This window comes from Solanum pennellii, chromosome 6, assembly GCF_001406875.1.
Source record: "Solanum pennellii chromosome 6, SPENNV200".
In the NCBI taxonomy this organism is placed as follows: domain Eukaryota; kingdom Viridiplantae; phylum Streptophyta; class Magnoliopsida; order Solanales; family Solanaceae; genus Solanum; species Solanum pennellii.
This window is the reverse complement of record NC_028642.1, coordinates 3,379,811-3,394,953: the sequence shown is the minus strand read 5'-3', so window position 1 is coordinate 3,394,953 and position 15,143 is coordinate 3,379,811. Positions and strand designations below refer to the sequence as shown.

At 34.1% G+C, this 15,143-nt stretch overlaps 2 protein-coding genes across 4 annotated transcripts in view; both read right to left on the bottom strand.

The window, feature by feature from the left end:
* Positions 1–1,347: 1,347 nt before the first annotated feature.
* On the bottom strand, positions 1,348–11,989 carry LOC107023270 (magnesium/proton exchanger). 3 transcript variants are annotated; one of them, XM_015223904.2, is made up of 9 exons: positions 11,707–11,989; positions 8,139–8,599; positions 6,862–7,037; positions 5,554–5,672; positions 4,930–5,090; positions 3,681–3,808; positions 2,657–2,873; positions 2,434–2,563; positions 1,348–2,067 (listed from the first exon to the last, which is right to left on the bottom strand). In XM_015223904.2, the coding sequence occupies exons 2-9, from the start codon at positions 8,530–8,532 to the stop codon at positions 1,770–1,772; spliced, it is 1,623 nt and encodes a 540-aa protein (XP_015079390.1). In that variant the 5' UTR covers positions 8,533–8,599; positions 11,707–11,989; the 3' UTR covers positions 1,348–1,769. The 3 variants fall into 3 exon arrangements, with proteins under 3 accessions (XP_015079390.1, XP_015079391.1, XP_027773487.1); XM_015223905.2 differs by lacking the exon at positions 11,707–11,989 and adding an exon at positions 11,142–11,689; XM_027917686.1 differs by lacking the exon at positions 11,707–11,989 and adding an exon at positions 11,105–11,122.
* Positions 11,990–13,156: 1,167 nt separating this feature from the next.
* LOC107021006 overlaps positions 13,157–15,143 on the bottom strand; it is a 4,107-nt gene continuing 2,120 nt past the window's right edge. The window contains exon 2 of the mRNA XM_015221570.2: positions 13,157–13,616. Within this exon, the coding sequence (XP_015077056.1) occupies positions 13,519–13,616 (98 nt within the window). The 3' untranslated portion in view covers positions 13,157–13,518. The remainder of the gene's footprint in view (positions 13,617–15,143) is intronic.

Genomic DNA, 15,143 nt, shown 5'->3' with positions numbered 1-15,143 from the left:
AATAAAGAGATTTGAATTTAAAAAATTTAATTATTTCACGATAAAATCTTTGAAATGCATCATTATCAAATTGAATTTTTTTTTTATAAATATTTTATAACAGTTAATTAATATTTTTTTAAAAATCAAACACATCATGTACGTATAATTAGTTTCAATACTATTAGCTAAATAATAACTGTTTATTTATATAATTTTTACACTTTATAACTTACTATCAGCTATCCACAACTAATTAATGAACCAGGATTCTACATTTTATTTTAATAAAGGGAAAAAAAGGGCTGCAATTAGTTAAATTATTTGACCCTTTGCTGTGCAAACAGCCAGCACATTAAGTTAAATGTTCCTTTCTTTTTTCAAAAGTTTAATTAATCTCAAATTAAGATTAGTCAAATTAAACATTATCATTTTTCCTTATAATATAATTTTTTAATACATGGTGGGTAGTTGACCCAAAAAAGTAAACTGAATTCCTATATTATTACAAGTTTTTATCCGGCATCTATCTGATATGTATATTAGGATCTGATTAAATTTAAATTGCATTAGAAAGTTGCTTCGCATTGGAAGACAAAACACTTCCTAACAAACATTTTGATTAAGAAAAAATGAGTACTTATCACTCGATCACAAATAGTAGTCATGTCTCAATTTATGTCTCTACTTTCGAAACTGTATTTCCTGTCCTTGAACGAATCAGCTCTTAGAACAAAATTCGGAATCGTAGAAGGAAGACAAGGCTCTATCCCTTGCATGGCCAGTGAAGAAGGCATCTCGGAAGAGGAAAGTAGATTGGAACTGAAACGAATAGTGGCGTTGCAATTCCTAATTAATATATTATAACGAGCTATTACATAAACTATCAAATATTTTAAATTTTAAAAAACAGCTGGAGAACTTAACAAAGAGGTATAAGCCTTCTGGCAATATATAATGTTCATAGACATTATAGTTGATGATTAATAAAACTTTTTTATAATGGTAAGGTCAGATGACTTAATTCTCACAATTTAATTAGAAGTATAGAGTACATTAGTGGCAAGATACCAATGATTAAAGTTAATTACTATAGAAGTTTTTTAAGAAAAAAAATATTCCTATACTAATAATGCAAAGGTTATATATAATAATACAAGAATTGTTTATGCAGAGATTAATCATGAAAGGATTTGTATTTTTATTTTAGTCTTAAATTCGATGTTCGATATCTATGTTGAAGTTTGACTAGATCCAAATTCGTGCTAAAAAAATAAATATTCGGTTATTTAATAAAGGCAATTTTTATTTACATCCATCATTGCAATATAACAGTAACAAGTACTATGGATCCCAAGCAAGTTGAAGTTGATCCATATAAAACTTTATTGTCCACATCGTTTTTATTAAAGCTCGTCTCAACCCAATATCCATCTTTCAATACAATAAATATAAAAAATTTACACTTTACCAAAATTCATAATTGAGTGCATGCATGCATACAACTTGCAAGAGTGTAAGGCTACATTACATCGATCATTACAATACAACAATAACTACTATCGAAATCGACCATATAAATCTTCAATGTTGATATCGCTCCATTTAAGCCCATCTCAGTCCAATATCCATAAATCAATATAATACAACAACAACAACTACTATCAATCCCAAGCAAGTCAGAATCGACCATAGATTGCTGTTTAAACCCATCTCAGACCAATATCCATCGATAGATACAATTGAGTAAAAAAATTACCCCTTTCTAGGAATGATTTGGACTGAGATTGTTATATAATACCAGAAACTCTGAGAGAAGATAGCACAACAAATATAAGCCATAACAACATGAAGAATATGCAAGTCACCCATGCCCAAACTCTTGGCCCACCAAGCTCAGCACCGATAGTGAGTCGTCTAAACACCAAAACACCGATGCAGGCTACAGAAGTTGAGAAGAAAACAAGCAGAGAGAAACTTAGTCCTTCTGCATTTTCTATTCGCAATGGCTCGTTGTATGCAATGTAGTTGTACAATGTATCGATTAGCCATGGTACGCCAATGCCTATATAGATGTTCACCGAATTGCTACAAGGACAAAAACACTAAGTCAGACGCCAGGAAATCTTGTTCCAAGTGATGAGAATGTCAAATTCACATTTCCTACCATTCTGATTTTGGTCATATTAATTCACCTTATGTGAATTACTAGCTAGGCATTGGCTAACTACTGTATTAAGGGGTTGTTTGGTTCATCTACATACTGCAAATAAGGGAAAAAATAAAATTGATGAACTTCTATACCGCCTAAATTGCTATTCAGTGAGACTTGGAGAAGGGGACAATGAAAATTGGAAAACGACGAAAGCAATTTGCCAATCTCTATGGACCTGGCATGACTTCTATCAATGTAATATGTAATAGGTTAAGGGCATTGTTTACTGATAAAGAAACCTGCAGGTAATGTTAGCAATGGCAGAGTCAGCTGTAAGTTGTCGTTCTGCAGCAATTTTGCTGGCCACGAGATCAGGCCATGAGGTTCCACTTGCCAAAGCTGTGAATGCAATGACGTAAGGATTTATTCCTGCAGGTACATTGTGTACAATGTATACTCTTAGGTCGAGCAAGAACATTTATGATCATTGAAAAAACACTTAATAATCTGAAGGGTGAAAACCTGTAACACAGCTTATCAAATCTGTGATTTTTGTCACTACATAAGCTATTCCACTGATGAATATCAAAGAACATATGAAAGCAATCCACCCATGGGCAATCTGATACGGTGGCACAAACGCAAAAAGAAGCTTCCACGGTAGAAGAAGCAACTGCCAGAAAATTCTTGCAACACGTAGGTATATATTATTCAATTTTCTGGATTCTGTACTCTCCAACTGAAAAGATTAACAAAAAAACCCCATTAATCCATCAAGTAAAAGGTGTGGAACAGGATAGGATTGTTACTGTAACTCGTAAGAGTAACAGTCTGAATTAGAGTCAAATTATTTTGAATAAACTATCAAATGAACAACATTATAGTAGTGCTAAGTGTTGAGCTTTATACATCCACCCCATTTTCATGCCTACTTAAGTTCATGAACATTGGGTAGTAACTAAACACAGCATCACTGGAAAGTCAATTTAAGTCGGTGTTGTCAAAGACAAGCTTTAGCCCTGAAGTGAGGTGCAAAACGCCTCACTTAAACGTGCACTTTAGTGTTGTCATCAAGACTCTAATTAAGACATACTTTTTCTTGCCAACGAGTGTTCCCTATGGAGGAGACACTATACAATTGATATTTTCTTTATCATAATAATTTTTTCAATTCTTTTGTCGATACATTTGTTATTCATGCTTATTATTATTAGCCTTGGATTATATATATATATATATATATAGTACCTTTTTGCTTCATTAAATCCCACACATTATTTGCATTTTCTGCTTAAAGCCGCAACGGACCTTAGAGTTTTTTTGCGCTTTTCGCTTTTGATATCACTGGGCATTAGTTAAGAAACTGGTTAAACTAGGATAAACACATAGCACAGTAGAATGGAGTAATTATCCGCTCCACATTTAGCAAAGGAGTCACAGGAGCTATAGCAAGTGAGAAGTGAAACATACACATGACAGTTTGTATCAAAATAATATCTCAGCCACTGAGAGATAAAATAAAGAACACGGTATAAGAAAACAGTACCATGAGAGCATCCACAAATTGATGCTTCCAAATTGAGAGGATATCAGATTCTTCAGGAATGATATTGCAATTATTCGGCGTGGACGATTCAGTGACATCTTCTCCTGCTAAGTTTTGATAAAAATGACCTGTTGTTACAAAAGAATTGTCAGACCAAAGTTACTTGCAGAGAGAAGATAAAATCCTTCTTCTCAATGTTTCAAATTGATAACCATCAATAATTCTATATCTACTTGTATTATGCAACTACATTGAATTGTCATTATTTATTACTCTCCCATGTACCAGCAATGAAATTTTATCTTGTTCATTTTAATTGCTTATCTGTCTGTCTGCCCTTTACTTGAAACTTTTCCAAGAAATCTCTTTACAGGGCACCTTTTTTTATCTAGTAAATATCTTTTGTATCATAAACTGGTCGTAAACATGGGATATGTATACTAAAAGGAGAATAATCTACAAAGAGAAATGATTCTCTACAAACTCTAACCAGTCATCTATACAACAAGAAACTTCTTGTGTGCATCAAAGAAAATAAGGGAATAGAGACTACTCCTCAACTGAGAGAAACTCGACTCTACTCCTTCAAAAGCTCTCCTATTTCTCTCTCTCAAAACTTCCAACACTAAAGCAAGTGGAATCACGTTTCAAGCCCTTCGTCTTCTCCTCATTCTCCCACTCTTCCAAACAAACAACAAGCCCTTCACAGTTTTTGGCATTACTCATGGAGTGTCAAACCACCTAAACATATCCCACCATAACCTCATAGTAACTCACATTGTAGAATAAGATGATCCACGTCCTCCACCCACCTCCTTGCACATGTAACACCGACACTTATAACGTTCCCCCCTTTTAACTAGTGCACCTTATAATTCTACTACACTTATATTGCAAATCCTTAAGAGAAGCAAACTCAACACTAATACTTATTATAATAACCCCTCCATTCATACACTTCTCAAGTTTAGAATGTCCCAAAATCTGATGCATTTGTGCAAATAATAATATTCTATACAACATTCAATTTTCAAGAACTAAAATACATTTAACGATTCAAATAACTGTCATATAATGCTCTTCTAATCAAACTAACTTCTCAAATCACTTACCATTTTCATTTACTCTGACTAATATTAACATATTTCAAATTAGCTTTCAAAACGTCCTACCTAGTGAAATTGTATCACATAAACTGGGAAGACCTAGATATCCCCGGTAAAACAAAGCATCACTTTCTTGAAATTACCTGTCCCCTCTCCTGAATGAATGGAGAATATATCAACAATTCCGGTATTTTCTTCTTCACCAACTTGAGATACTTCCGTGTGTGGCTCATGAACCTTGTCAAGAGGCCTGTATTTAACAACCTCAGCAGGCACCCACTCCTCTGGCCTCTCAGCTCTTTCTCTAAATGGTAGAAAGTATACAACACACAAATTAGATCATCTTCCCATATGAGAAAATTATAAAGAAAATGGACCTTAGGCCTAACTCAATCCTAAAAGCTAGATCAAGAGGTGAGAATTGCCCAAGACCATAAAGAGACCTTCCCATCCCTTAAAACTAATGTGGGAAACTCAATACCCCTTCGCACGCCCAGGCCTGCCAACCGGAGTGTGGACAACATAATATAGGGCCCAACATCGGTAAACAAGAATTTGGGATGGGCATAGCTCTGATTCTAGATTAAAAAAAATAGATCAGGGGCCTAACTCAACCCCAAATGATAGCTCAAGAAGAGAGGATACAAAGAGATCTTCCAACCCTTAATAGCAATGTGGGAAACTCAACAGAAAATAAAAAAAATCTGAAACAAACTTCAACTAGAGAATGGAGACACTACAATTATGATGACAAACATAAGACATACAAAGGAAGGGACAAATAGGGCCAACGTTTGTCCTGTGCATAGGCATGTATCAGCAATAGCCCAAATTGCAACACTGTTAAGATAGACTCCCACAAAGTTACAACATTTGGAGTCCACACCTACACAAGGTAAATAATAGTCAGGAATATGATATCGTTAACTGAATACTTGTTTTGCTATGAAGAAGTGAACGAGAACTAAGACATTTACATTTTCATCATCACATCATGCACATTTCATCAATAAGGTACATCTGATAGCTCAAATTAAAACACTGGTAAATAGACTCCCATAAAGATACAAAACCTCTTGTACTCCACACCTACAAAGTCAATTATGTTCATAAACAAGATGTTAATGACAGAGTGTTTGTTTTACTGTCAAGAAGTGAAAGAGGCCTAAGACACATTTATTTCATTACTAGACAATTCACATTTCACCAATGAGGAAAAATTGCAATATTTAATCATCAGTTTTCTTTCAGAAAGATATTTTATCATCAGTTTCCTAGTCTTGATATAGAAGAAAATGGGTTTCAAGGTCATACAAATTTATTATTCATGATTAACTAGTGAATTAACATTTATCCACAAGTTCGCCAAAATATCTTGTATGGTCCGCCCTTCCATACATGTGGAAAAGGTCTATAGAATGTCTTATATATTAATCAACATGCATAGTACGGTTCCAAAGTGGCATTAGTGATTAGATTCAAAGAAAAAATGAAGCAAAAGACATCAAAGAAAGTTTTACGTTATGCTTGTTAGCTTGCATGATGCTTGTCAGTGAGCTTTCACAAGTAGAAACTACGATGATAATCTTTCTCTAATTTTCAAAGAACTCAATGATTATGTCATACCATATGATATAACTAGAGAAAAAAGGCCACTATATAGGTTTCTAGAAGCATTAAGTATTGATAAGTAGCAGCTTCATGGTTTAGGTTCATCCAATAGTTTGGTAATATAATAATCCTCAAATTAAGTTAATCAAGCACACCTTGCTACCAGGATGATTAGTCAGGACTGCATATCATTTATGTTTCCAAAGCAGTGAAAAAAGATGAACAAACTAGAAGTGGGTTGTGAGCAACATGAGGTCTCAAAGGTGGCCCAGACACCACGGTTATTAAAAAAAAAGGACAGCAAACTAGAAGACTTCTTTCAGAGAAAGATTAACATAGAAAACCCCTTGTGCTAGCCTCTAGGTAAGAGTCAAAACCAAAACTACTCATCAAAAAGAAAGAGTCAGCCAAATAGATGAATTTAATGAAGCATATGTACATGGAAAAAAATGTAAGCAGATAACCTCTAAAATTATATACAGCCAGATGTAGGCCCAAAAGGACCAAAAGAGCTCAACAAGCCAGACTCCAATATCTGATATCTTCTTCAATTCTCCAGCTTTAGGAACCACCACGCAAACAGCATGTATTGGAAATAGATCGAAAGCAGCAGATCCAACGAGTGTTCCCGGACCTAAACCTGGACAAGTCAAATTGTAGCAAGGGTGTATTAGCAAGACAAAGGATGTCCATGATTCAGAAAATTTTCTGGTATCTAGTAGAAATGATACATTATACATAAATGTTCTAACAACAGGTACGAGCAAATTTTTCCAATAGAAATTAAATTTTCACATTCTATCTTCTCAAAAGAGAAAAGAAAAAGGGAAAAGATAATTCATGGAACTATATATAATACTGGCCATAGTACAAAGTATATCAACATGTTAATTTTTTTTATATAAATATTAACCGATCAACTATTGATTTCATAGTCATTATCTCAGCATCTCTTAAGGTTCCAGTAACTCATTGTCATACGCAGGCTGCAGACATTAATATTTGGTGTTTTCTATTTTAATGGTCAAAATGGAATATACTTGTACTCCATGACTTCAGAGACTAACATCATGGGGTGAAGAACATATTAACAGGTAACCACTAATATAAGCACAAGAAAATTTTTAAAAGAGAAAGGTCTAATCTACTCTGTAAAAATCAATATCCATACTGAACTCAATCATATTGAGAGTTACTCAAAGATAAAATCATTAGAAGGTCAACTATTTCATTGTCAAGTCTTAAGGTTCCTTAACAGAGGGCGGGAGAGTGTAGGGACATCATTGGTGAGGAATACTTCCTGACATCTTGTAGTTGTGGCTTGTCATTTATTCGCCTCCTTCACTCAACAATGTCCAAGATGAGATCACCACAAGCACAATAAGTGGGGACAAATATCTTCAAAGTGCATCTTTCCCAGACATCACAAGACAGTCTAAACACACACACATCAATGGCTAACTTTAGTATTCATTACAACTAGAAAAGTTTGGCTAGCTACATTTAAAAAATAGGAGAAGAGGAAACTGAAAGTTTGATGCCATGATTTCTTAAAGGAGCATATAATTATATGGCAAACCTCAACAAAGGAAAAATTGTAACACAAACAAAAATTATGAAGAAGAGAGGAATCTGAAAATTTGATGCCACGCTTTCTTACGTCGTATTATGAATAAGAAGAAAAATTATAACATAAACTAAGTCAAGATTCTGAATGCAGAGAAGAAAATCCTCAACAGACCTCCAGCATATAATTTTCCAATATTTCGTATTGCATCAATTGTAGCTAGCGAGATCTGTGGAAAGCTAGTCCCAAATGCCAGTAGAGTGATGTCTGCAATTGTGTAATTCCACACCTTTTCATTTTTGACAGTTTTTGTGTTTGTGAGAGGATCTATCGTCTCTACAGTCCGACTATGCTTGACAACACTCTCCATGGACCGGAAAAACCGAGCAGTTATAGCTGACAATCCAATAAAGCAATAGGCAAGACCCAAAAAATACAAGAAAGTTCGAAAGCCTTCACCAAGAGCAGTTTCTAGATGAAAAAGTAAATAAGCATCACATTTTTCATGTCTAAGGATATTTGAATGTCCATTGGTGCTGTCAGTGGTATAGTTTCCAAGCGAGGTCATCTTGATAAATATTTTTCTCTTCACAGTTCAAGCCCCAGAAAGATTATTCTTTCGGACGGATGCGGACCTGCCATTTGTGCAACAGTTGTTGATAATTAAAGTCTAATGACAGTCTTAATACAGTTCTCATTACATCAAGCAACAATAGTAGCACTCTGAAGAATACATAGCACCATATATATACAAAAAGATCCCCAAGAGTTTCTTTTGTACTTCAGGCCACAAAAACCCGTGTACTAAGTCAGTACGCAAGGGGACAGATGTAGCACAAACATGTGCATCATGAAGTGTTAATACTATAAAATAAAGCATGTCCAATTACATAAGAAAGCCATTAGATCACTCAGATTGATTTCTAAGTTAATTGTACAAGAGCAAGCATTTTGGCACCAACAGAGACAAGCATGAATTTTCCTTCCTCAACATTTCATTAATCAATTCAAGTGTATGATGAAATTGTGGTATAAGGTTTGCTTATATCCTACCCTCACCATGCCCCGCATGTGGGAATACACTGGGTATGTTACTATTGATGACATTAACATCGTGAAAGAGAGTAGTGCAGATAGAAATAAAAATATAGAAGGGCTTTAACAAATTACACCAGTAGCTTTCTGAGAAGAAGCTCCCAAGCTTAGATCTCAGGATAACACAATGATTTGATTAAAGGACCACATGGCTTAACTTAATCTTGAAAATTTTCGCCTCCTCTAACCCAAAGAATGAAGAGGCATAAGGTAGCCCAGGCCACAACTTACATTCTTAAATATAAGATATCAAAAGTGGCTTATGCCGGTGCTGAGCTAAGATACGCACCAATATTAAACGCAAATACCAGTGTTGACTTTCTCATCAAGGGTTGTTGGGCCTAGGACTAACATTACATGAGGCTCAGCATCAAATCATTGGAGTGATGAGCGAAACAATCAACTTGTGAAAGATGAATGCCATAATTCTGTCAATTACTCTGAGTTCTTGTTCAATTACAACTATGATGTAGCCAAAAACAGCCAAGTTCCATGCATAGGAAAACAATGAAAATGAGTGCTTGACCAATTGACTCGACCATTCATGCTAACATCAACGTTCACGTGTCTTGGACATTTGAAGTAGAGATCTGTAACCCTCCAAGAATGATGCCAGCACAATATCACCCAATTTACATTTCCTGAAATGGCATTGGCAACCATATTTGTCTTATTGACTGCACATAAGTTGCTCCCAGACAACATCTCAATTCTAGTGAACCTCAAGTGTCTACTCCCTTAAACTCTCCCCTATAGGTTAGAAGCTCCGCTCGTGATCATATCAGTACCTCACTTTCCTTGTTTAGACTTAAATTCAGGGTATTGCCAGCAACTTATTTTCCTTCCTTAACAATTACTCCTAAGATACTAGTTGTGTAGAATATAGTTTGAGAATAGAGTCAATGACGATAGATGCATTCGCCATAGTTTTAGCATTACGGCAAACCCGTGTCAAATATATAGCTGATTTGGGCGCTCTAGCCAAAACGAATCCTATTTTGGCTATTACCTTCTCCATTACTATGTTCTCATACGCAGGAATACCCCCGTTAGCCGGCTTTTGTAGCAAATTCTATTTGTTCTTCGCCGCTTTGGGTTGTGGGGCTTACTTCCTAGCCCCAGTGGGAGTAGTGACTAGCGTTATAGGTCGTTGGGCGGATCTCCATAAATCTTTCTGTAATCAGTTCTCTCAATCATGTTGTTTGTAGGAACTATTGGAACCCAAGTGACACTGGCATGGCGTTTAATAGAGCATTCTCCAACAAAAGGAGTTAGACATGATCCAAAGTAATAGAAAAGAAAACTATGACATTAATCAGCACATATATCATTTTTTCCTTAATCTTGTCTTACTTATTATTTTTTGGCTTTTGGAAGATTTTGTTCTATTTCTATGATGCAAATGCTCGTAATAACGTCAAGTCCACTAGTTTCTAAGAACAGAAATGCTGCAATGCATTATCCTTCCCAATTCTGGAGAAAACTTGCTGGTGATCAAACACAAAGAAATTAAACAATCTGAATTCACAACTAAACTGCACTTTTTTTCAGGGCACCAGAACTCTCTGGTACATCATTTTTCCTTTATGTGGTCCTAATTATGTGAAAGGTGCATGAGAACCCAAAGACTTCCAATTCCATTCATACACTAATCTAGGCAGTGATGGGGCCAGGATTTTCAGTAAAGGGAGTTAGAATATAAAGAAGTTACTGCACAAAGAATTCAAGGAGATACAAAACTTAAAAAAGTGCTACAAGAACTATGGTTAAGTTTGTTCAATAATCACTGCAATTATTGTCTCGACTATCTACCACACAAATGCCAAACTTCTATAAATTTCACCTAACAAATAAAAATAGTGTCTTTACAGAGTACAAGAATAAAAGAAAGTTATGATAACCCAAAATGGAAATTCATTAATATGGACTACAAGAGCATGGTCAGATAATACAAAAAAAGCTTCTTTAAGGTCCCTGTACATCAGAAAATGCAATCCTCTAGAATTAGGAAAACTTAAGCTATTAGCCATGGGCCCATAACTTACTTCAATGATTAATAGACACCTAAATAACTCAACTCACTTATATGGACTGCAAGTCTTTAAGAGCATGGTCACCAAATACAGAAAAAGAAAGTATTTTCTCCAAGTATCAGAAAATCCAGTTCTCAAGAATTGGGAACACTTAAACTATTAGCCATGGGCCCATAGCTTCAATGATTAATGGACATCTAAGGATAATGTTTCCGATAGACCTTCAGCTCAGTAAACCAATGATTAATAGACATGAAAACACAATTTTAGGTGAAAAATAAAGTGAACAAAACTAGGACATCTCTACTCTACACCCCAAAATATCCAAAATTCAATTACAAAGCACCCATCCATCAGCTTCAATAACCATTCAAAAATTGACTTCCAAAATATAGCTTTAAAGGAATCAAATTTTTACTCAGTCATCAACCACAATACACAATTGAAAAGTTGACTTTCAATACATAGCTTAAAAGGGATCAAATTTTTTTACTCATGCTTGTAAATGAAAGAAATACACATAAAACACTGTGCCACAGATTCCAAGATTGTTGGAACACAAGAAAAAATGAGAATAAATCCAAGATTTGCAAATGGGTCGATGGGGAACTTACAATATAGGCATATACAACTATCAATATCCATTTTGCTCCATATTGTACCGTTTAGTGATTGAAAAAAAAGGGATAAAAATGGGGTCTTGAACTGATTTGTGAGATAGTAGTTTACAGAAATGTGGTGAGAATATACAAGAAGGAGACGTGCATGGAGTGAGCACCACCGGACTATAGCTTGTAATTGAGATCGAATAGGAACTTCAACTTGCTATTTCCAAAAACAATACTATATAATATAAGATCATATGATACACGAGTGTCCATTTTGGGCTAAAATATGACCCATATTTAATATACGAATGGATGAATATTTATCATTTAATTATAATTTTTGGTGATAATGTATACTCATAATTGTTTTTCATGTTGAAAGTCAATTTAGACTAATTTTCAAAGGTCACATTAATTTGATATTTTAAACAAAAAAAATTAAATATTCTAAAACTATATGAAAAGTACTATAAATTACAATTTTTTTGCATATTCATCTTAAAATGTTAGTCAAAATTTTTATAATTTGATTCTAAAAATAGAAATCATGACAAACAAAACCGGACGGTGGGAGTAATTTATATACATTAATGTTAGATAGATCTTGATTATTATTACTTCCTATATTTTAAAGCAATACTAGAACTCTCTTTAAAGATTTCTCGATTTTTGTTCATATAAATTACTAATAATTTTTTATTTTATAAGAATTCCATTTAAAAATTATTCTTTTATATTATATTTGAAATAGTGTTTTCGTTATATTATTATTATTATTGTAATAAAATATAGCTCAATGAAAATGACTCTTGAATTTTAAGAGCTCCAAAATTGTGCATTGATTCGTTTTTTTTTTTTTTAATAATTAAGGTCCCAAAGAAAATGTGTACATTGTGTTTTTTCTATGTAATTTCTTAAGTTTGGAATGTATGTACATTGTGTTTTATATAATTTCTCAAGTTTGGAAGGTTGTGTACATTCTGTTTTTTCTATGTAATTTCTTACGTTTGGAAGGTATGTGCATTGTGTTTGTATCTTCGTTATTATTTATTTATTAATTACTACCATCTACCATGGTTCAAACACTACTATTTGATAGATTTTAAAAATTAAATATATATGAAATTTTAAAATACAATCGTTTTATAATATTTTTTACGATATGACGAATCATTTATATTCTCTTTTTAAAAAAAATTAAAAGAATTAACAACAATAAGTATATATTTTGTATTTCTTTTTTCATTTGTAAGATCCTAAGAAAAATATGATTTCTTACTATCAATAAAATAAAAAATATCTATGAACATTTTCTTACTAGTTATTAAGGTAAATAGTTGGAAATAATAGTCAAGTTTAATTTTGAATTCCCAAAGAGTTAATCATGGTACCAGCAATGGGGGAGGAATTTTAATGGACAAAAATTAAAACTTTCCACATATATTTTTTTTAGAAATTATGCAAAACATGTTATGTTTAATATACCAAAAGAAATAGAACACAACAAAAGATAATCACAGTATTACTAATACACAATATTCAACGCTATTCTTACAGACTATCAAACGACCCCTTAAATAGTACAACAGACTAACTTGTCTAATCCCCAACCAAAACATACCATGGTGAACATCAGGGGGAGCATGACAATAAGACATGAACAATACTAACATCATTTGTTCATATTTACAGCAGCAGATTCTGTATTCAAACCCAAAAAGGTTCTGCTCATGAATTACGCGATTGTATCACTGGCAAAATCTTGGAACCGGCTATCGATAATAGTGACAAAATCACACTCATCAACATCAGCAAACCTCAAGGGATCACCATTCGACAATCTTGTTTCCTCCGCCGACATCTATGGTGCACCTTCTGCAATGAGTTCTCTCCAACTTTCTCCATCCTAGAGAGTGCTGTTAGTACAAGAGACCAAAGAAACAAGTTAAGCAATAAAGTAAACACAATAGGTGGGCTTTCTACTCAATTAGCAGCCATGAGTGCATACACAAGCACCAAGTAAAGTAGTACTACTGATCTACTACCAAGCTCAATCTAAATGCCTTAGAATCATGCAGCCCTCCACTTCTATTGAGATCTCAACAAAAACAGTCTGCTTATAGAAACATCTTAACCACCTGCCACTAGTAAAGAGCCCAGCATACACGTTAACATGGTTATATCCAGAATTTTCAGTAAGAAATCCTAAATATAAAAAAGTGACACACAAAGAAGCCCCGTGAAGTTTTTAGGAGTATTTTAATCCATCTATGCAGTGTTATTTTTGGAGAAGGGGTGTCAATTGACTCCCCAGTTAAACAAGGCTAGATCTACCCTGGTTATACTACATCAAAGGGAAAAAGGGGTTGAAGCGAAATTATCTGTTTCCTATCTTCCAGAAAAACTGAAACTTCCTTAGAAAGGGAGGATTGCAAACAATGGGGTAAAAAAGTAAGGATGAGAATTTGATGTTGATTACGTAAGAATTGAATCATGAAGATGGAAGGAAGGCCTGGATCTCAGCAAAGGACCACCGAGACCAATTAGAATTTCCACATTATATATCTATCTCTAACCTTTGAAAAGTCAAAGGAATTGAAAGGCATTAACTTTACTTGCTTTCTCCAACGAACGACAAAATGCCTCCTTACGCTTCCCTATCATTTGTATCCCCTTTCCACCCCTACTCAAAAGTCAATATAGGTTAATGAGTCATTGATATCAGCTATAACTATATAAGAGCCACCATTAGTATAGCACAAGCAGTTAATTGTGTCATAAGGCAAGTGATAATACACGGTAGTTTAAGCACTGATTTGGAACAAATTTGTTAACAGGACTTCAGTGAAAAACAAAGCAGATAATAGTCTTAATCCTGCTTGTAAACAAACAGAAATAAGACCACTGGTACCACTCATCAGAAAAGTAAGAATTGGAACAGCAGACTGTCTGTAGACAATATTAAGCAACATATAAGTTAGAAGTCACACTATTACAGTATTATTAAAGTATTTACCTTTTTTGTTTGATGAAGTAGTTAGTAAATGTTCCATTGAAAAAAATTATTTACCTTATCAAAAGGAAAGGAGTTAGAAGTCACAGACAACTACCAACTGCAAGTAAAGCAACCGTGGACTTTAAGACATACACAAGTAGAATATATACAGTTCACCCAGACTTCACTTGAAATGTTAAACATGTCCACACTCACTGTAAAGCTCCAACTGGAATATTTAATTGAAACTTGACAACTTCACGGCATACTTCTAGCTCAACTTCTAAAACCAAGTTTAATCCTCCGTTCCAATCATTGGATTAGTGCCATGTACATTTACAAGTTTTGTAATTTCATTTATCATGTTTCTATCAGCCATTAGAAATCCATCATTTGCATATCCCAACCAAAGTTTAATAACTTCCACACAGACACCCCCCCCCCCCCC